At 42.6% G+C, this 13,420-nt stretch overlaps 1 protein-coding gene across 4 annotated transcripts in view; it reads right to left on the bottom strand.

The window, feature by feature from the left end:
- TUB (TUB bipartite transcription factor) overlaps window positions 1–13,420 on the bottom strand; it is a 79,288-nt gene that overhangs the window by 41,429 nt on the left and 24,439 nt on the right. For 3 of the 4 annotated variants that reach the window (XM_069091159.1, XM_069091161.1, XM_069091160.1), the window contains exon 4: window positions 3,925–4,068. The exons of the other annotated variant lie outside the window; for it this stretch is intronic. In XM_069091159.1, coding sequence (XP_068947260.1) covers window positions 3,925–4,068 — 144 coding nt within the window. The remainder of the gene's footprint in view (window positions 1–3,924; window positions 4,069–13,420) is intronic. 4 annotated transcript variants of the gene reach the window in all.

Raw genomic sequence — 13,420 nt, 5'->3', positions numbered from 1 at the left:
ACGACGGCTTTCTACAACTTCCTGGTTCTGCAAAACAGGTCTCATATCTCCTCCACTGGGGCACCTCTTACATACTTGAAAACAGCAGCTATCATACCTCCTCAGGACCCCTGGCTGCTGGGGTGCCTTCTTCCCCCTAACAGAAAAGGGTAGAGGGTAGAAATCAGAGAGTTTCACCGAGATCTTCCACTTAAGGAGGTGGCCCAGCACAGCCATATCCTGATTCTCCACCAGGCTGAAGGATGTGATCAGTCTCCCCTACCAGGTACCCTCCCCTTCAACTCCCTTTCAGCTTCTTTTCATGTGTTGTGTTCCCCTGTCAGACTGTAAACTCCTTGAGGACAGGGATTCTTCTGCTTCTTTGTATCCCAGGTGCTTAGTTAGCACAGTGCCGAGCACCTAGACTACTGTTTAGTAAATATTTGTCCCTCCTGGGACTTCTCCATTCTAACTACGTCCCAGCTCCTTCAACTGATCTTCATGGAATCAAGGCTCCCTCCTTAGTTGCCTTTATCATGGCACAATCTGGTTTACTGAGGTCCTTCCTAAAATGTGATGCCCAGAACTGAATACAACACCACAGATTTGGTCCAACTAAAGCAGGGCATAGTGTGGGACCATCATCTCCTTAGTGCTGGCTGCTGTGCCTTTCCCTACTGAGATCTTTAGGGATTTCTGGTTTTTTATTCCTTGTATTCCCCTATTGCTTCCTTTCTTTTTCCTTCGCCTTTGTCATTTCCCTGAGAGACTGGATCTTAAAGCTGTCTCAGGCTCCTTCCCTGCTAGAAAATTCCTACTTCACTTTGAGTGGAAAAACAACCAAAGTGGAAAAATAGATGAGCAATGCATTGTATGTACTTATCTCAAGAAATTACCTGGATTACTGGTTTAGCACATTAATTCCTATAAATTATTGACTCTTTTTCCAACAGGGTTGCTTTTAGATTCAATATAGATATGTTCAATGTGACATCAACTGGAGGCCTCCTATGAGTATGGATGTTGATGAATGCTATGAGATGAATGTCCTGGTGTCTGCCCCAAGTGACTCCTGGTAGAACAGAACTGGTCCCAGCTGGATGCCAGTCTACTTTCCCTCAGGTTTGGCAAAGCATCACACACTTCATACATGCTGCTGTCCTGCCCCAGTTCCCTGGCTTACTGTTACTACACAGTACTTTTCTGTTATAGTCCCAGCCAGAGCAAACTTCTGCCTTTTGGCTTTCTGTGGCGGAGGGGGATAGGAATCTGAGTTCAGATGCAAGCCCAGGGGTCAGCTTGTCCAGCCCTATGGTCAGCAACAGAGGAAAGGGTGCTGAGTGAGTACCCTCAGGGGTTAGAGATTAACTTTCTCTGCTGTCAATTCATTCAGTTTTTAATCTTCCAAGGGTTCTTGGTGTCTTGGTGCATGGAGAGTTGAAACTGCCTTATTTTTTAAGCAGAATTCATATTTTTGAGAGGCTGGAGAGGTAGAAGTATCAGATGAAGTATCCAGTCCTTCATCGTGTTGGTCACATGACCTGAAAGCCTGCCATACTTCCCAAGGCAGCCAATGAAAGCATTTCCTTTCTTGGTTGATATATCACACCGCTGGTGCATCTTGAGCTTGGCCCACTAAAAACCCCTCGATCTTTTTCAGAAAAACTGTTTTCTATAGCCACGCCTCCCCCATCTCGTCCTTAAGATGATTCCTTGAACCCAAATGTAAGACTTTCCATCTATCCCTATAGTCCATCTTAGTAAATCTGGCCCCATATTTTAGCCTGCCAAGGTCTTTTTAGATCTTGACTCTGCCACTGAATGCTGACACAGACTACTTCTGGCCACTTCCCCCAAAGAGAAGAAGACGAATATGTAGAAAGAAATGACTAGAATGACTATGGGTATAGCTTCTGACACCAAAGGAATTCTACCAGACCTACTTGTAAGCGGTGTATTCAAAGGCACCTGAGACCTTTGTCTCCTTCAGTATAAAAGCCCAGAGACCGTAAGCCTTTGGGCCACTCTGAATCTCTCTCTAGTGTGTGTTGAGTAGATAGTCTAAACTGTGGTAATGTGTGACTTCATTTCCCAGAATCAGACCAGGACTGGGATCTAGGGTCTGGAAGTAAAGCAGGAAAACATCTTGCATCTGTGCATGTGTGTATGTATATGTGTGTGTGTGTGTGTGTGTGTGCATGCTTTCCACTGATGTCTAAATGTTATTAATAAACTTGTAATTAGATTACAGGTTATTGTGTTCCTCTTTCTTGACATCCAGAACTGGAATAATGCAAATGTGATAGCTATCCCTTCCCGGATTTGCAGAGGGAAATAAAGAAAAAAAGTGAGGTGGTTTGTGCAAGGTCAAAGGCACCAACAAATCAAGGGCTCTGTCCCTCAGAGTTAGGAAATCCATTTTGACTTATATGAGAGTTTTCTAGAAGCAGAAATACAGAACAAAAGAAAACTTGAGAGATCCAGTCTAACTACCTCATGTTACAGAAAAGAAAACTCGAGCCCAGAGAGAAGTGACCATCCAAAAGCCACACAGAAAGTCAGTGGTAGGGTCAGGACTTGAGCCCAGGTCTCCTGACTCCAGGTTCAAGGCCTTTAACAAATGAGTTTAATAGATTTTAAAATATAATGGAGGGGAGAGAAAAAGAAAGAGGAGACAGAGAAAAAGAAAGAGAGACACAGAGATACAGAGAATTTCCAGTGCACAACAGTTCATATTACTTGGAAAAATTAGCATATTTCTCTTACAAATGAGCTGGAACTTTGGGAGTTAAAAGGCCTAGATTCACAGATAACTCCAACCCCTCTTTTGGGTGAGGGAACTGTGCTAACATTTTTGAGGCCCAAAAGGGGGCTACAGGAAACCAGAGCCAGGCTGGAGAAGGAGCTGTATATACACACTTGAATTTTGATGGATTGTTTCCCTCTGCCTTTATTAACAAGCAGGCAGTTCAGCCAGGTTCCCACAGCCAAGAGGCACAACTAGCCAGGGTAAGAATGAGGACACCCCTAGATCCTTAAATAACCATTTTGTTTTGAACAGAGGACACCCACTTCTCCCCAAATCTGGCTTATGTGGAACACAAGGATGGGTTGTTTTTTAGTGTATGTGTTTTTCCTTTGATTAAAGAGATTACAGGATCACAGAATGCCAAAGATAGAAGCACCCCCCCCCCCAGTTCCTTCATTGGGAATCATCCAATCCAGCTCCTTCACAAAGCCCATTTTAGGCATACAGTTCTATTCAGAGATGGCCTCTATTTAGATCAGGGACTCTTAATCTGGGGGCCATACAAATATTTTTAAAAATTTTTTCATACCAATGTCAATATAAATGGTTTCTTTGGTAATCTTGAGTATTTCGTTTTATGTATTTAAAAACATAATTGTGAGGAACCAAAAGGCTTTACCAGACTGCCCGAAAAAATCCAGGACACAAAAAAGGTAAATCATTATGCCAATTAGGGCAAAAGGTTCTAGAAAATTTGATAAATTTGCACATCACTATATAATTACTAGATGAGACAAAAAGAACATTGGCCTGGAAGTCAGGAGACATGGGTTCTAATTAGAAGGTACTCCAGGAGTGAGACTCTCCCCTCATGTGACTCAATGCTCCATCTGCTCATCTGCACAGTGAAGATGATAACTCGGGGGTTGGACCAGATAATCTCTGGAGGTCCCTTCCAATGTTCAGATCAATGATTTAATAAAATCTGGGCTTCGGAGGTTGAGTTTAACCACACAACCCTGAGGGCTTCTGGTCAAGAGAAGACCCACTCCTTACCTCCAACCACACAAATACATCCTGACTGCCAGCCTGCAGTCATGGGAAGAAGGTATTCGATGATCCCTCTTTCCTCTCTCACTGGCATTCATGCCCACCACCAGCCCTGGAGGACCGGAAGCTAAGCCAGAGGGACTCACCTTTGGGTTTCCCCTTCTTCTCCTTTTTGGAGATACCACCCTGACCGCCTGCTGCTGCTGCCCCTGCTGCGGGGCTCCTCTTGGCTGATCTGGGCATCAAGGTGTCCTCGCCCAACTTCCCGTCATCTTGTTCAGCCTCCTGTACTGCTTGGAGAAGGATAGGAAGGGCAGAGTTGAGAAAGCCAGAGATGAACAAAGAAATGAGAATCACCCAAGGGGCTCTTGACAGAGAAGGGACAGACTAAAGGATTAGATTGAGACAGACATTTTCAGACATGGCCAGTGTGCCAATGAGATCTGTTTGACTATATTCATGTGTTATAGGCAATGTGGTATAGCAAATAGAGAGTCTGACCCAAAACCTGGAAGACTTAGGTCTGGTCTCTGACACATATTGGCTGGTGATCCCGGGCAAGTCACTTAATCTATCAATGTTCTAGGCAATTCTAAGGCTATAAGCTGAAGAGAAGGTATTGACCTACACTAGTCAATTCCTCCCCTGGCAGTCCCCCATACCAAAGACTTCACAAATCCAATCCTCGTCCCCTATTCATTTATTATAATGGTGGGTTTCTCATGCTGCTCACCTCCTGACACAAGGGTGGTGACCTAAAGATAAAAAAGGAGGCATTCATTTTTGGACATGGCCAATGGGGGAATTTATTTTGTTTGATTGCACATATTAGTTACAAAAATTTTATGGCTTTTTTTTTTTCAATTTTGGTGTGGAAGGGATTTAAGGGTAAGGATAAGGGTTCCATTATTCTCCAAAAAGAAGATAAGAGAATGCAGGCCAGAAGGAATCACAAATAAGCACGATGGCTTGAATGTTACATATTAATTTGTTATGTAACTAAAATTAAAAGCAAGCTTTACATAAGAGAGATTAGCAGCTCCATAAACAATCCTCTTCTTCTCTTCTCCAATTATTATGGAAATGTTCATTTTGTTTAGTGTTTGTTAAATTCAGAATTTTTAAAATTAAATCAGTTAAAAAAAAAAACAAAAAGCTTCTATGAGGCAGGAGGAAGATGAATTAGCAAGTATTATCAGGCATGCGCCCCCTCCATAAAAGGAAAGAACAGTAAAACATCTTAAGAAATAAACAGTAGAAAACCAAGAATTCAAAAGGGGACATGAACACAGGGGTTTTGCTGTTACCTTGTTAAATTCAATGCACTTTTGAAAAATAAGCTATATATAACAGAATTCATCATTTCAAACGCAATCTTCTTTGTTCTTTGTATATTGAAATGTTTGTGTTTGTTGGTAACTGTCAAGGTCAAAATTTCAAAAGAGAGAAAGAGAATCAGGGAGAGGCATGTGTTGGTAACAAGCCCAACCAGGATAAGGTTGGGTTGAATCATTCAGCCCTCTACCCAGTGGGATCTTCAAAGAAGGACCACCCTATGAGCCTATGGGACCTGAGCATCAGGTATAGGAGGAAGGAGGAGAAGAAAAAGGAACGGAGGACAGGGGATCCTAGGACCTTATATAACAGAAAAGAGGTCTAGAGACCATTTTGTCCATGCTTCTGTCCAGGGCAAAAAGCCCTTCGACAGCATCCCTGACAACTGATTATTGCATCTCTGCCTGAAACCACATTAGGGTAGAGGCAGCCCATTTCATCGTGGGATATTGTTAGCAAGTCTTTTTACAAAGTGAGTCAAAATTTGCTTCCCAGTGACTTAGCAGCAAAGACAGACTCACAGAAATGTCATAGCTGGAAGAGGACTCTGAGCTTAGAATGTCAGAGTTTAAAGGGATCTGAGGTCATCCAGAAAAGACAAAATACCCTGTTGATGGATGAGAACACTGAGACGTCAAGAGGGGATAAACTACACAGAGACAGAGCCAGGATTAGAACCCAGGTCTCCACCCAAGTTTTTCTTTTTAGTTCCTGTGATAGTAATGGCAATTAAAGATTCCCCTGTATTGGCTTGGTTTTCAAATTGATTGTATTAAGACCCAGAGTTTGTTAATCCCACCTGTGGGATGGGCTTGTTGAAGTGAAAAGAAAGTCCTGAAGTGGGAGGAGCTGGTGATGTAGATTTGGAGAGACACTAGAGAGAGGTGGAAGATCTTTTTGGAAGCAGCACCTCGTGCAGAGAGAGAGACTAAGAGAATTGCTGGTGGCCGCTTTGAATTGCCCTGGACTTTTGAGACCTGCCCCCTGAGCTGCCAAGGACTGAGGAGACATGGCTGTTTTGCTGGTACTTTGTCTGTCTGTTTTGATGTTATTTTGCCAGATTTGTCCACTGGTGAAAGACTGTCCTTTTGTTGAAGAAGTCCTGGAACCTGGCTGTTCGCTAAGAAGCCCTGAGACTGTCCTGCAGACAGAGTGAATACTGTCCACTGGTGAAGGACAGTGCTGTTGTTGCAGGGGTCTGGGAGCCTTTCTGTTGGTACAGAAGCCCTGAAGAAGGATTTTCTTGTTGTATGTTTACAGAAATCCTGGGAGAGGGTTTTGCTAATGTGTTCAGGGGTTCTAGGACTGTTCTACAGACAGAGGATGAATTCATGAAGGGACTGGCAATGTATCTTGTGGCCTTGCTAAGCCTTGTCTCCCCAGGAACTAAGATTGCTGAGAACTTGCCTCCTGTCAAGATGAAGAAAAGACCTCCATTTGGGTATTAAGTGCTGTGTTTAAACTTGATGTAACTCTGGGGTAGATTCAATTGTGATCCAGGGGTGGGGAACTTTTGACCTTATGTTTGGAAACTAATCTACATTTGAGAAGAGGGGCTTTGTGGTGGACTTAATTAAGGTATAGCCTAGGGGTGGAGAAGTATTTAGAACAGAGACTTTGTAATTGATTGAATGATTGGAAGATCCTGGGGTGGGGTAGTACTTGGAGATTATTTAATCACACTTAGTAAATGCTGTTTTTGGAATGATGTCATGTTTTGATCTTCTCTGTTCTTGGTTTGTCACTAAACAAAATAGAGAGCACTTATGCTGGTATTTTGAACCTGGGAAGTTGCCTTTGCTTGATATTACATTACAGTTCCATAAACTTCCACAGCAGAAAAGAGGGAGAATGTGGCTTCTCTCCATTCACAAGATATCCTACCTCCATCCCTTTGCACAGGCTGTCCCATTTGCCTAGGATAGAATCTCCTTCAACTCTTGGAACCCTTAACAACATTCAAGGTTCAGTTCATCTTCTTTACCAGGCCCTTCCTGATGCTAACAATGACCAATACTCCCATCTTCCTCCCAAATTATTTTGTACTTGTTTCACGTATTTTGTATTTACCTGTAAAGTGTTATAGAATAGAAGTTTCTCAGGGATAGGAACATTACCTACACACTGCCTGGCATATATAAGGGGTTGAATAAATACTTGTTGCATTTAAATGAATCAATTCTATACGAGTTTGCCCCCTAGGAGAAGTCTGACCACATAGGAAGTCCTAAAAGGGAACCAGTCCATGACAAAGCCAAGGTTTCACCTCGCAGGACCAGAATGGTCCTGAGAACAAGTGATTTAGAATCAGAAGAACCCTTAGCGATCATGTAGTCCCGAGGGTTCTTAACTATTTTTGTGTTATGGACCCCTCTGGCAATCTGGTGAAACCTATGAAATCTTCCCCTGAATAATGCTTGTTGTCTACATTCATAAGTGATCAAAATACTCAATTTCAGTAAGAGCTGAGTGAAAATAAGGATGCTATTTTTTTTCCATCCAAGTTCATGGACTTCTTGAAATCTCTCCATGGACCCCTTAGGCCTCCTAGGTTAAGAGCACCAGCTCTTACCCAATTCCTAAACTTTGCAAATGAAGAAATTGAAGCCCAGAGGGGGAAGTGATTTGACCAAAGTCAGGCAAGTGGTAACAGTACTGAATTCAAACCCAGGTTCTCTGGCTCCACATTCCACCAGGATGTTTCCTTAGACAACTCTGAGTTTTCAATGCTGGGACACAGACTCCTCTGGAATGATGGTGGTACTCTAACATTAAAAGAGGGAAGATCAGCTTTGGACATATGGAATTTGAGGTGGGAATGTCTAGCAGGCAGTTAGTGAAGGAATTTTGGAAAGGAGACCTAAGTAATTAGATTTGGAGATTCTCCACATAGTAATGATGATTCAAACCTTGAAAAGAGATGAGATCATCAAGAGAAGGAACTTGGAGAGAGAACAGAACCTTGGGGGACACCTACAATGGAGAGGGGTGAGGAGGTGGAAAAATTGCCAAAGAAGCAGGAAGTCTGAGTAGATGCCCCCTGTGTGTGTTTCACATGGAGGATACATGTGGGCTTTGGGCACTGAAGCTGTCTCTGGTCCACTTTAGGAATTATGGGAATCCTGCTACCTTCTTCCCCTTGGAGGGGGACTCTAACCTCCTCAGAGAGGCAAGGGGAAAGGGCAAAGAAGGGGATGGCAAAGAGAACACAAGAACTCAGAGGAATGGCTGGAGGTAAGTGCCCCCTACATTCTCTTTCCAAAGCTCTATCACTGACTACTGGAAATCCCTATCTCAAACTCAACCCATCCCACTCTGATCTCTTTCTCTTCTCACAAAAACATTTAAGTTTCCCTATTTATGGAGGATTGCCACCACCTTTCCCAGGTGTGGCCACAGCTCTGGTCTCACCCATCCCTTAAAGCACTTCATAAATGTGAGTTATTATTCTACAGGTGACCCTCAAAGCCACAGTTCCCAAACTGGCCAGCAGATGTTGCCAGTGGCTCACACAAATGGGGTTAGAGCTGTCTATGAGTTAACTCAATCCCACATTTGGGGTCCCTCGGCCATCTCCAATCATCCTGACTTTAGTCTTGCCACTGGGCTCTGATGACTGGAGAAGAGAGTGAGGCTGATGGCTTTGTACGGCCTTGCCTCACTTAAATCCAAGCCATGTGCAGGTCAAGACATCGCCCTCACGATGCCATCACTCCTCTCGGAGAACAAAGGATGAACAACAACACTGGAGTCCCGTCATCTCTTCTCTTCCCCAAAACATCTGTGTTCCAGTAGGCTGATGTCTTATTGAAGTTGGCCTGGAATGCCAAAGCAAAGAAGTGCAGACTTCTTCTGTGGAAGATCACACATACCTCCCAATTCTATAACACTTTTACAAGGGCCCTATGAGGTAGGTATGCTGTCATCCTCATCCTACAGAAGGAGAAACTAAGGCTCAGAGAAAGGAAGCCACATAGTCTCAGAGTCAAGACATCAAGTCATGTCTCCTGCCTTCAAAGGAGAGGGGAAGGGTGTAGTAGAAAGAATGCTAGGGGCAGCTAGGTGGCACAGTGAATAGAGCACCGGCCCTGGCGTCAGGAGGACCTCAGCTGAAATCTGGCCTCAGACACTTGACACTTACCAGCTGTGTGACTTTGGGCAAACCACTTAACCCCAATTGCCTTGCCTTCCCCCCTCCAAAAAAGAAAAAGAAACAATGCTAGACTTGAAGTCAGGAGATCTGTTTTCAAATCCCACCTTGGACATTTGCCAGCTATGCAATCACAGAAAAGTCACTTAAAACTCTCTGAGTCTCAGCTTCTGACCCCTGAACATCCCCTGGCATCCCTTCTAGCTCTTGCCTAATCCTAAATCCAGTGGTCTCTCTCCACTAGACAAAACTGGTTCTTTGTCAGTCAATAAATAAACATTTATTAAGCACCTACTATATGCCAAGCATTGTAAGCCTTGTATGAAGGGGAATGATATGATCATAGCAGTATGTTAGGAAGGTTGCTTAGACAACTTTATAATGTAGAGAAGGGGAGAGAACAGAGGTGAAAAGACCAGTTGGGAAACTATTACAATGGTCAAGGAAGTTGGTAATGGAGGCTTACCAAAGGGAGCAGGTCTAGATGTAAGATATCTTGAGGAGGGAGAACAGACAAGACTTGGCAGATGTTGAGTGCTGGAGGTGATACAGAAGGAAGCTGGCAAGTCCCTTCTCCCCAGGTCCCTTTCCTGTACTTCTACCCTCAAGAGAAGGAAATCAATCCCATGACATGGGAGCACCATCAGCTGGCCACATAAGCAGCCACCTAGGCCTATCCATGACTGGACCACAGGATCACAGAGCTGAAGACCTTCAAATCCAACTCACCCATTTTACAGATGCTCAAGACTTGCCCAGGGTAACAGAGTGGAAGTCTCTGTATTAAGTGTTAGAGGTAAGATCTGAACCCACGGTCTCACTTTCCCAGTTCCCAGTGTCAGTTTTCTTTCCTCAGAAAGATAGCTCAGGCAAGGCAGAAGAGGAGTGAAGGGGTTACAGGTGGAAGGAAGGTATGAAAAGCCATAATTAAATATGCCTTCCCTTGGAACTAGTAAGAATTATATATAATTAAATATAATAATACTAGCATTTACATAGCACTTTTGGGTTTGCAAAGCACTTTATAAATATTCTCATTTATTCTCACACCAACCATTTGGGGCTATTATTATCCCCATTTTACAAATGAGTAGACTGAGGCAGGAAGTGGTTAAGTGACTTGCTGAGGGTCGAGCCGTGTCACAGTGAGTGTCTGAGGCCATATCTCAATGCAGGTCTATCTGACACCTGGCTCAATGATCTATCCACCTGGATGCCTTTATATTGTGCTACATATCAAACAAAAAGTAATAGACACATGAATGCAATCTTGGTAGAATTCATCTGGTCCAAACAAATTATATAGCAAGGACCAAAAGAACTGATGGACATGATCACTAATGTTTGAAAGATTTTAGAAAATGGGATGGAGAAGCTAGGTGACACAATGGATAGAATGCCAGACCTGGAGTCTGAAAGTCTCATTTTCCTGAGTTCAAATCCAACCTCAGACACTTAATAGCTGTGTGACCCTGGGCAAGTCACTTAACCCTGTTTACCTCAGTTTCCTCATCTGCAAGATGAATTGAAGAGGGAAAAAGTAAACTACTCCAGTATCTTTGCCAAGAAAACCCCAAATGGGGTCACAAAGTATTGGACATGACTGAAGAATGACTAAACAACAAGAGAATGGGCTAAGTGGCACAGATTGGAAAAAGGGAAATGTTCCAATTTTTAAAAAATAGGGAAGCAAGTGTACCCAGTAGACAAAGAACTAGAGAACTTTCTGACAAAATTCTAGGGCATATTATTAAAAGATGTTCAGGAAACATTAATAAAAAGGAACCAGTAATAACAAAAAGACAGCCTGACTTCATCAAAAACAGGTCATGTCAGACTAACCTCATTTCCTTTTTGTCAGGCTTACTAGATAGGTAGGACAGGGAAATGCTACAGATATAGTTTACCTAGATTTTAGCAAAGGGTCTGACAAAGTCATATATCATCTTAGGTAACAGATTCAGAGCTGTCCACAAAGAAGTCCTCATTTTTACCCATAGTGGGGTAGCTTCACAGTTAGAGCACTGGCATTCTCTGACTTTGAGGTGGCGGAAAGGGACCTTACAGGTCAAGTTCATTTACAGATTACAAAAAGCCTGGAGACTTTAAGGGTCGTGCTCAAAATTATATTGGCAGTGAGAGAAAGAATTAGGATGGGAACCCAGGTTTTCTTCCTGGTCCAAGTTCAGCGTTCTTGGGTTCTTCCTTTCAAGTTATTCTTATGGGAAACATGCAGAGATGTGGACTAGAAGAAGATAGTGTAATTAAATGAATTCAGAACTGGTTAAATGGAAATGCCAAAAGAACAGCCACTTATGGCCCAATTTCAACTTGGAAGGAGGTCTCTAGGTGAGTGCTATAGGGATTTTGCTCAGCTCTAATATTTTATCAAGCACTTGGATTAAAGGTATAGATGAAATACTTATCAAATCTGCAGATGACTCAAAGTTGTGAAGGTTAGTTAACATATTGGTTGATAGAATCAAAATCCAAAAAGACATTGACAGGTAAGACAATGGGCTAAACTTAAGAAGAGAGAAACAAATAGAGATAAATGTAAAAGTTTTGCACTAGGGTCCAAGAAATTAAATTCTCAAGAACAAGATGGAAGATAGTAGATTGTCTGACAAAGATGTGCGAATTCTACTACTGGACCACAAGGTCAGTCAGCAGCATGACAGTCAAAAAGACTGATGTCTAAGGCTTCATTGACAGGCATAAGTTTCTAGGGCTTAAGAAGTCATAGTCCCATTACACTGTGCTCTGATCATACCATTTCTGGCCTACTGTATTCAGTTCTGGGCATACAGTGTAGAAAGGACATCAAAATGATGGGGAGCATCTAGGAGGGCAACCAGAATGATACCAGTTGGATGAGTTGAAGGAATTGGCCTTGAGAAAACTGGGGAAGAAGTGATAGTGTCTTTAAAAATTTGACAAAGGGCTGTCATATGACAGGGTCATTAAATTTGCTCTTCTTGGTCCCAGAGGGCAGGACCAGGAGTAAAAGAAAAAAGTTACAGAGAGAGATTTAGTAAGAAAAAACTTCCTAACAATCAGAACTATCCAAAAATAGATTGGTCTACTTTAGGAGGGAGCAGATTCTCCTCCAGAGGTGTTCCAGCAAAAACCAGTTGACCACCTATCAGGAATGTTGTAGAAGGAATTCTCCGTAAGATGTGGTTTGGTCTATATCCTCCCAGAAGTCTTTTCCAACTCTAAATTCTCTGATGTAGTGATGTCTACAAGGTCATAGTTACCTTCTTGTGTTAAGAGATTTCATTCACAGCATTACCCATACTCTATGCACTGGTATATAGACATTTAAGGCTATAATATCTTTATTCCTCTTCCTAGTTAGTGTCTCTTGTTGCCTCCCCATCTTTCTTTCTTTGATGATTTAGCTGCATTACCTTTCCTGTTGTGCTAACATTGTTCTGGTGTTCAGGCATATAAGATCCTTTGCCTCAGGCCAAATTTCTTTGAGTTAAACTAAAAATAATAGTATCTCTAGTACTTAATCTACAAGGCTGTTGTGAGGATCAAATAAGATGATGTGTATAAGGTAAATCCCCCTCTCCATCTTTCTTTCTTTCTATTTATGTTACATCTGCTTTTTTTTTTAAAGTAACTTGCCCAAGGTCACACGGCTAGGTTTTTTGTTTGTGTGTGTTAAGTGTCTGAGGCCAGGTCCAAACTCAGGTCCTCCTGACTCCAGGGCCAGCACTCTACTCACTGTGCCACCTAGCTGCCCCTACATCTGCTATTTTCTATGGTATCTGAGTTAACAGTTTGCTAGAATAGCAGTTTTCTTTTTCTCCTTCCATTTCTGCATTGATAGAAGGAGTTTTCTCACTTAGAAGTTCCCTATACAATGAAATCACAGGTATCTCTATCCCTATCCCTTCCATCACTATTACCACTTTGATGACCTTTAGTTTAGATCTGGAAGTTTCCAAGAAAATATATTCACCCCAAGCCTCATCAGATACATTCCATCCCTAGCCAAGAGTTCATAACTCTGATATCTTAAAGCATGGTCCTGAAATCCAATTCCTATTCTCAGATAGTGTCTTCTTAGCCAGCTACTTCATTCATAAATCTCTCAATCTCTCTCTCTCTCTCTCTCTCTCTCTCTCTCTCTCTCTCTCTCTCTC

The sequence above is a fragment of the Petaurus breviceps genome, unplaced genomic scaffold (genome assembly GCF_028583685.1).
Source record: "Petaurus breviceps papuanus isolate PSGF00001 unplaced genomic scaffold, PetGlider_PUasm1.0 188, whole genome shotgun sequence".
Classification (NCBI taxonomy): domain Eukaryota; kingdom Metazoa; phylum Chordata; class Mammalia; order Diprotodontia; family Petauridae; genus Petaurus; species Petaurus breviceps.
Note: the sequence above shows the minus strand (reverse complement) of the source record. Positions and strands in the feature narration are given on the sequence as shown.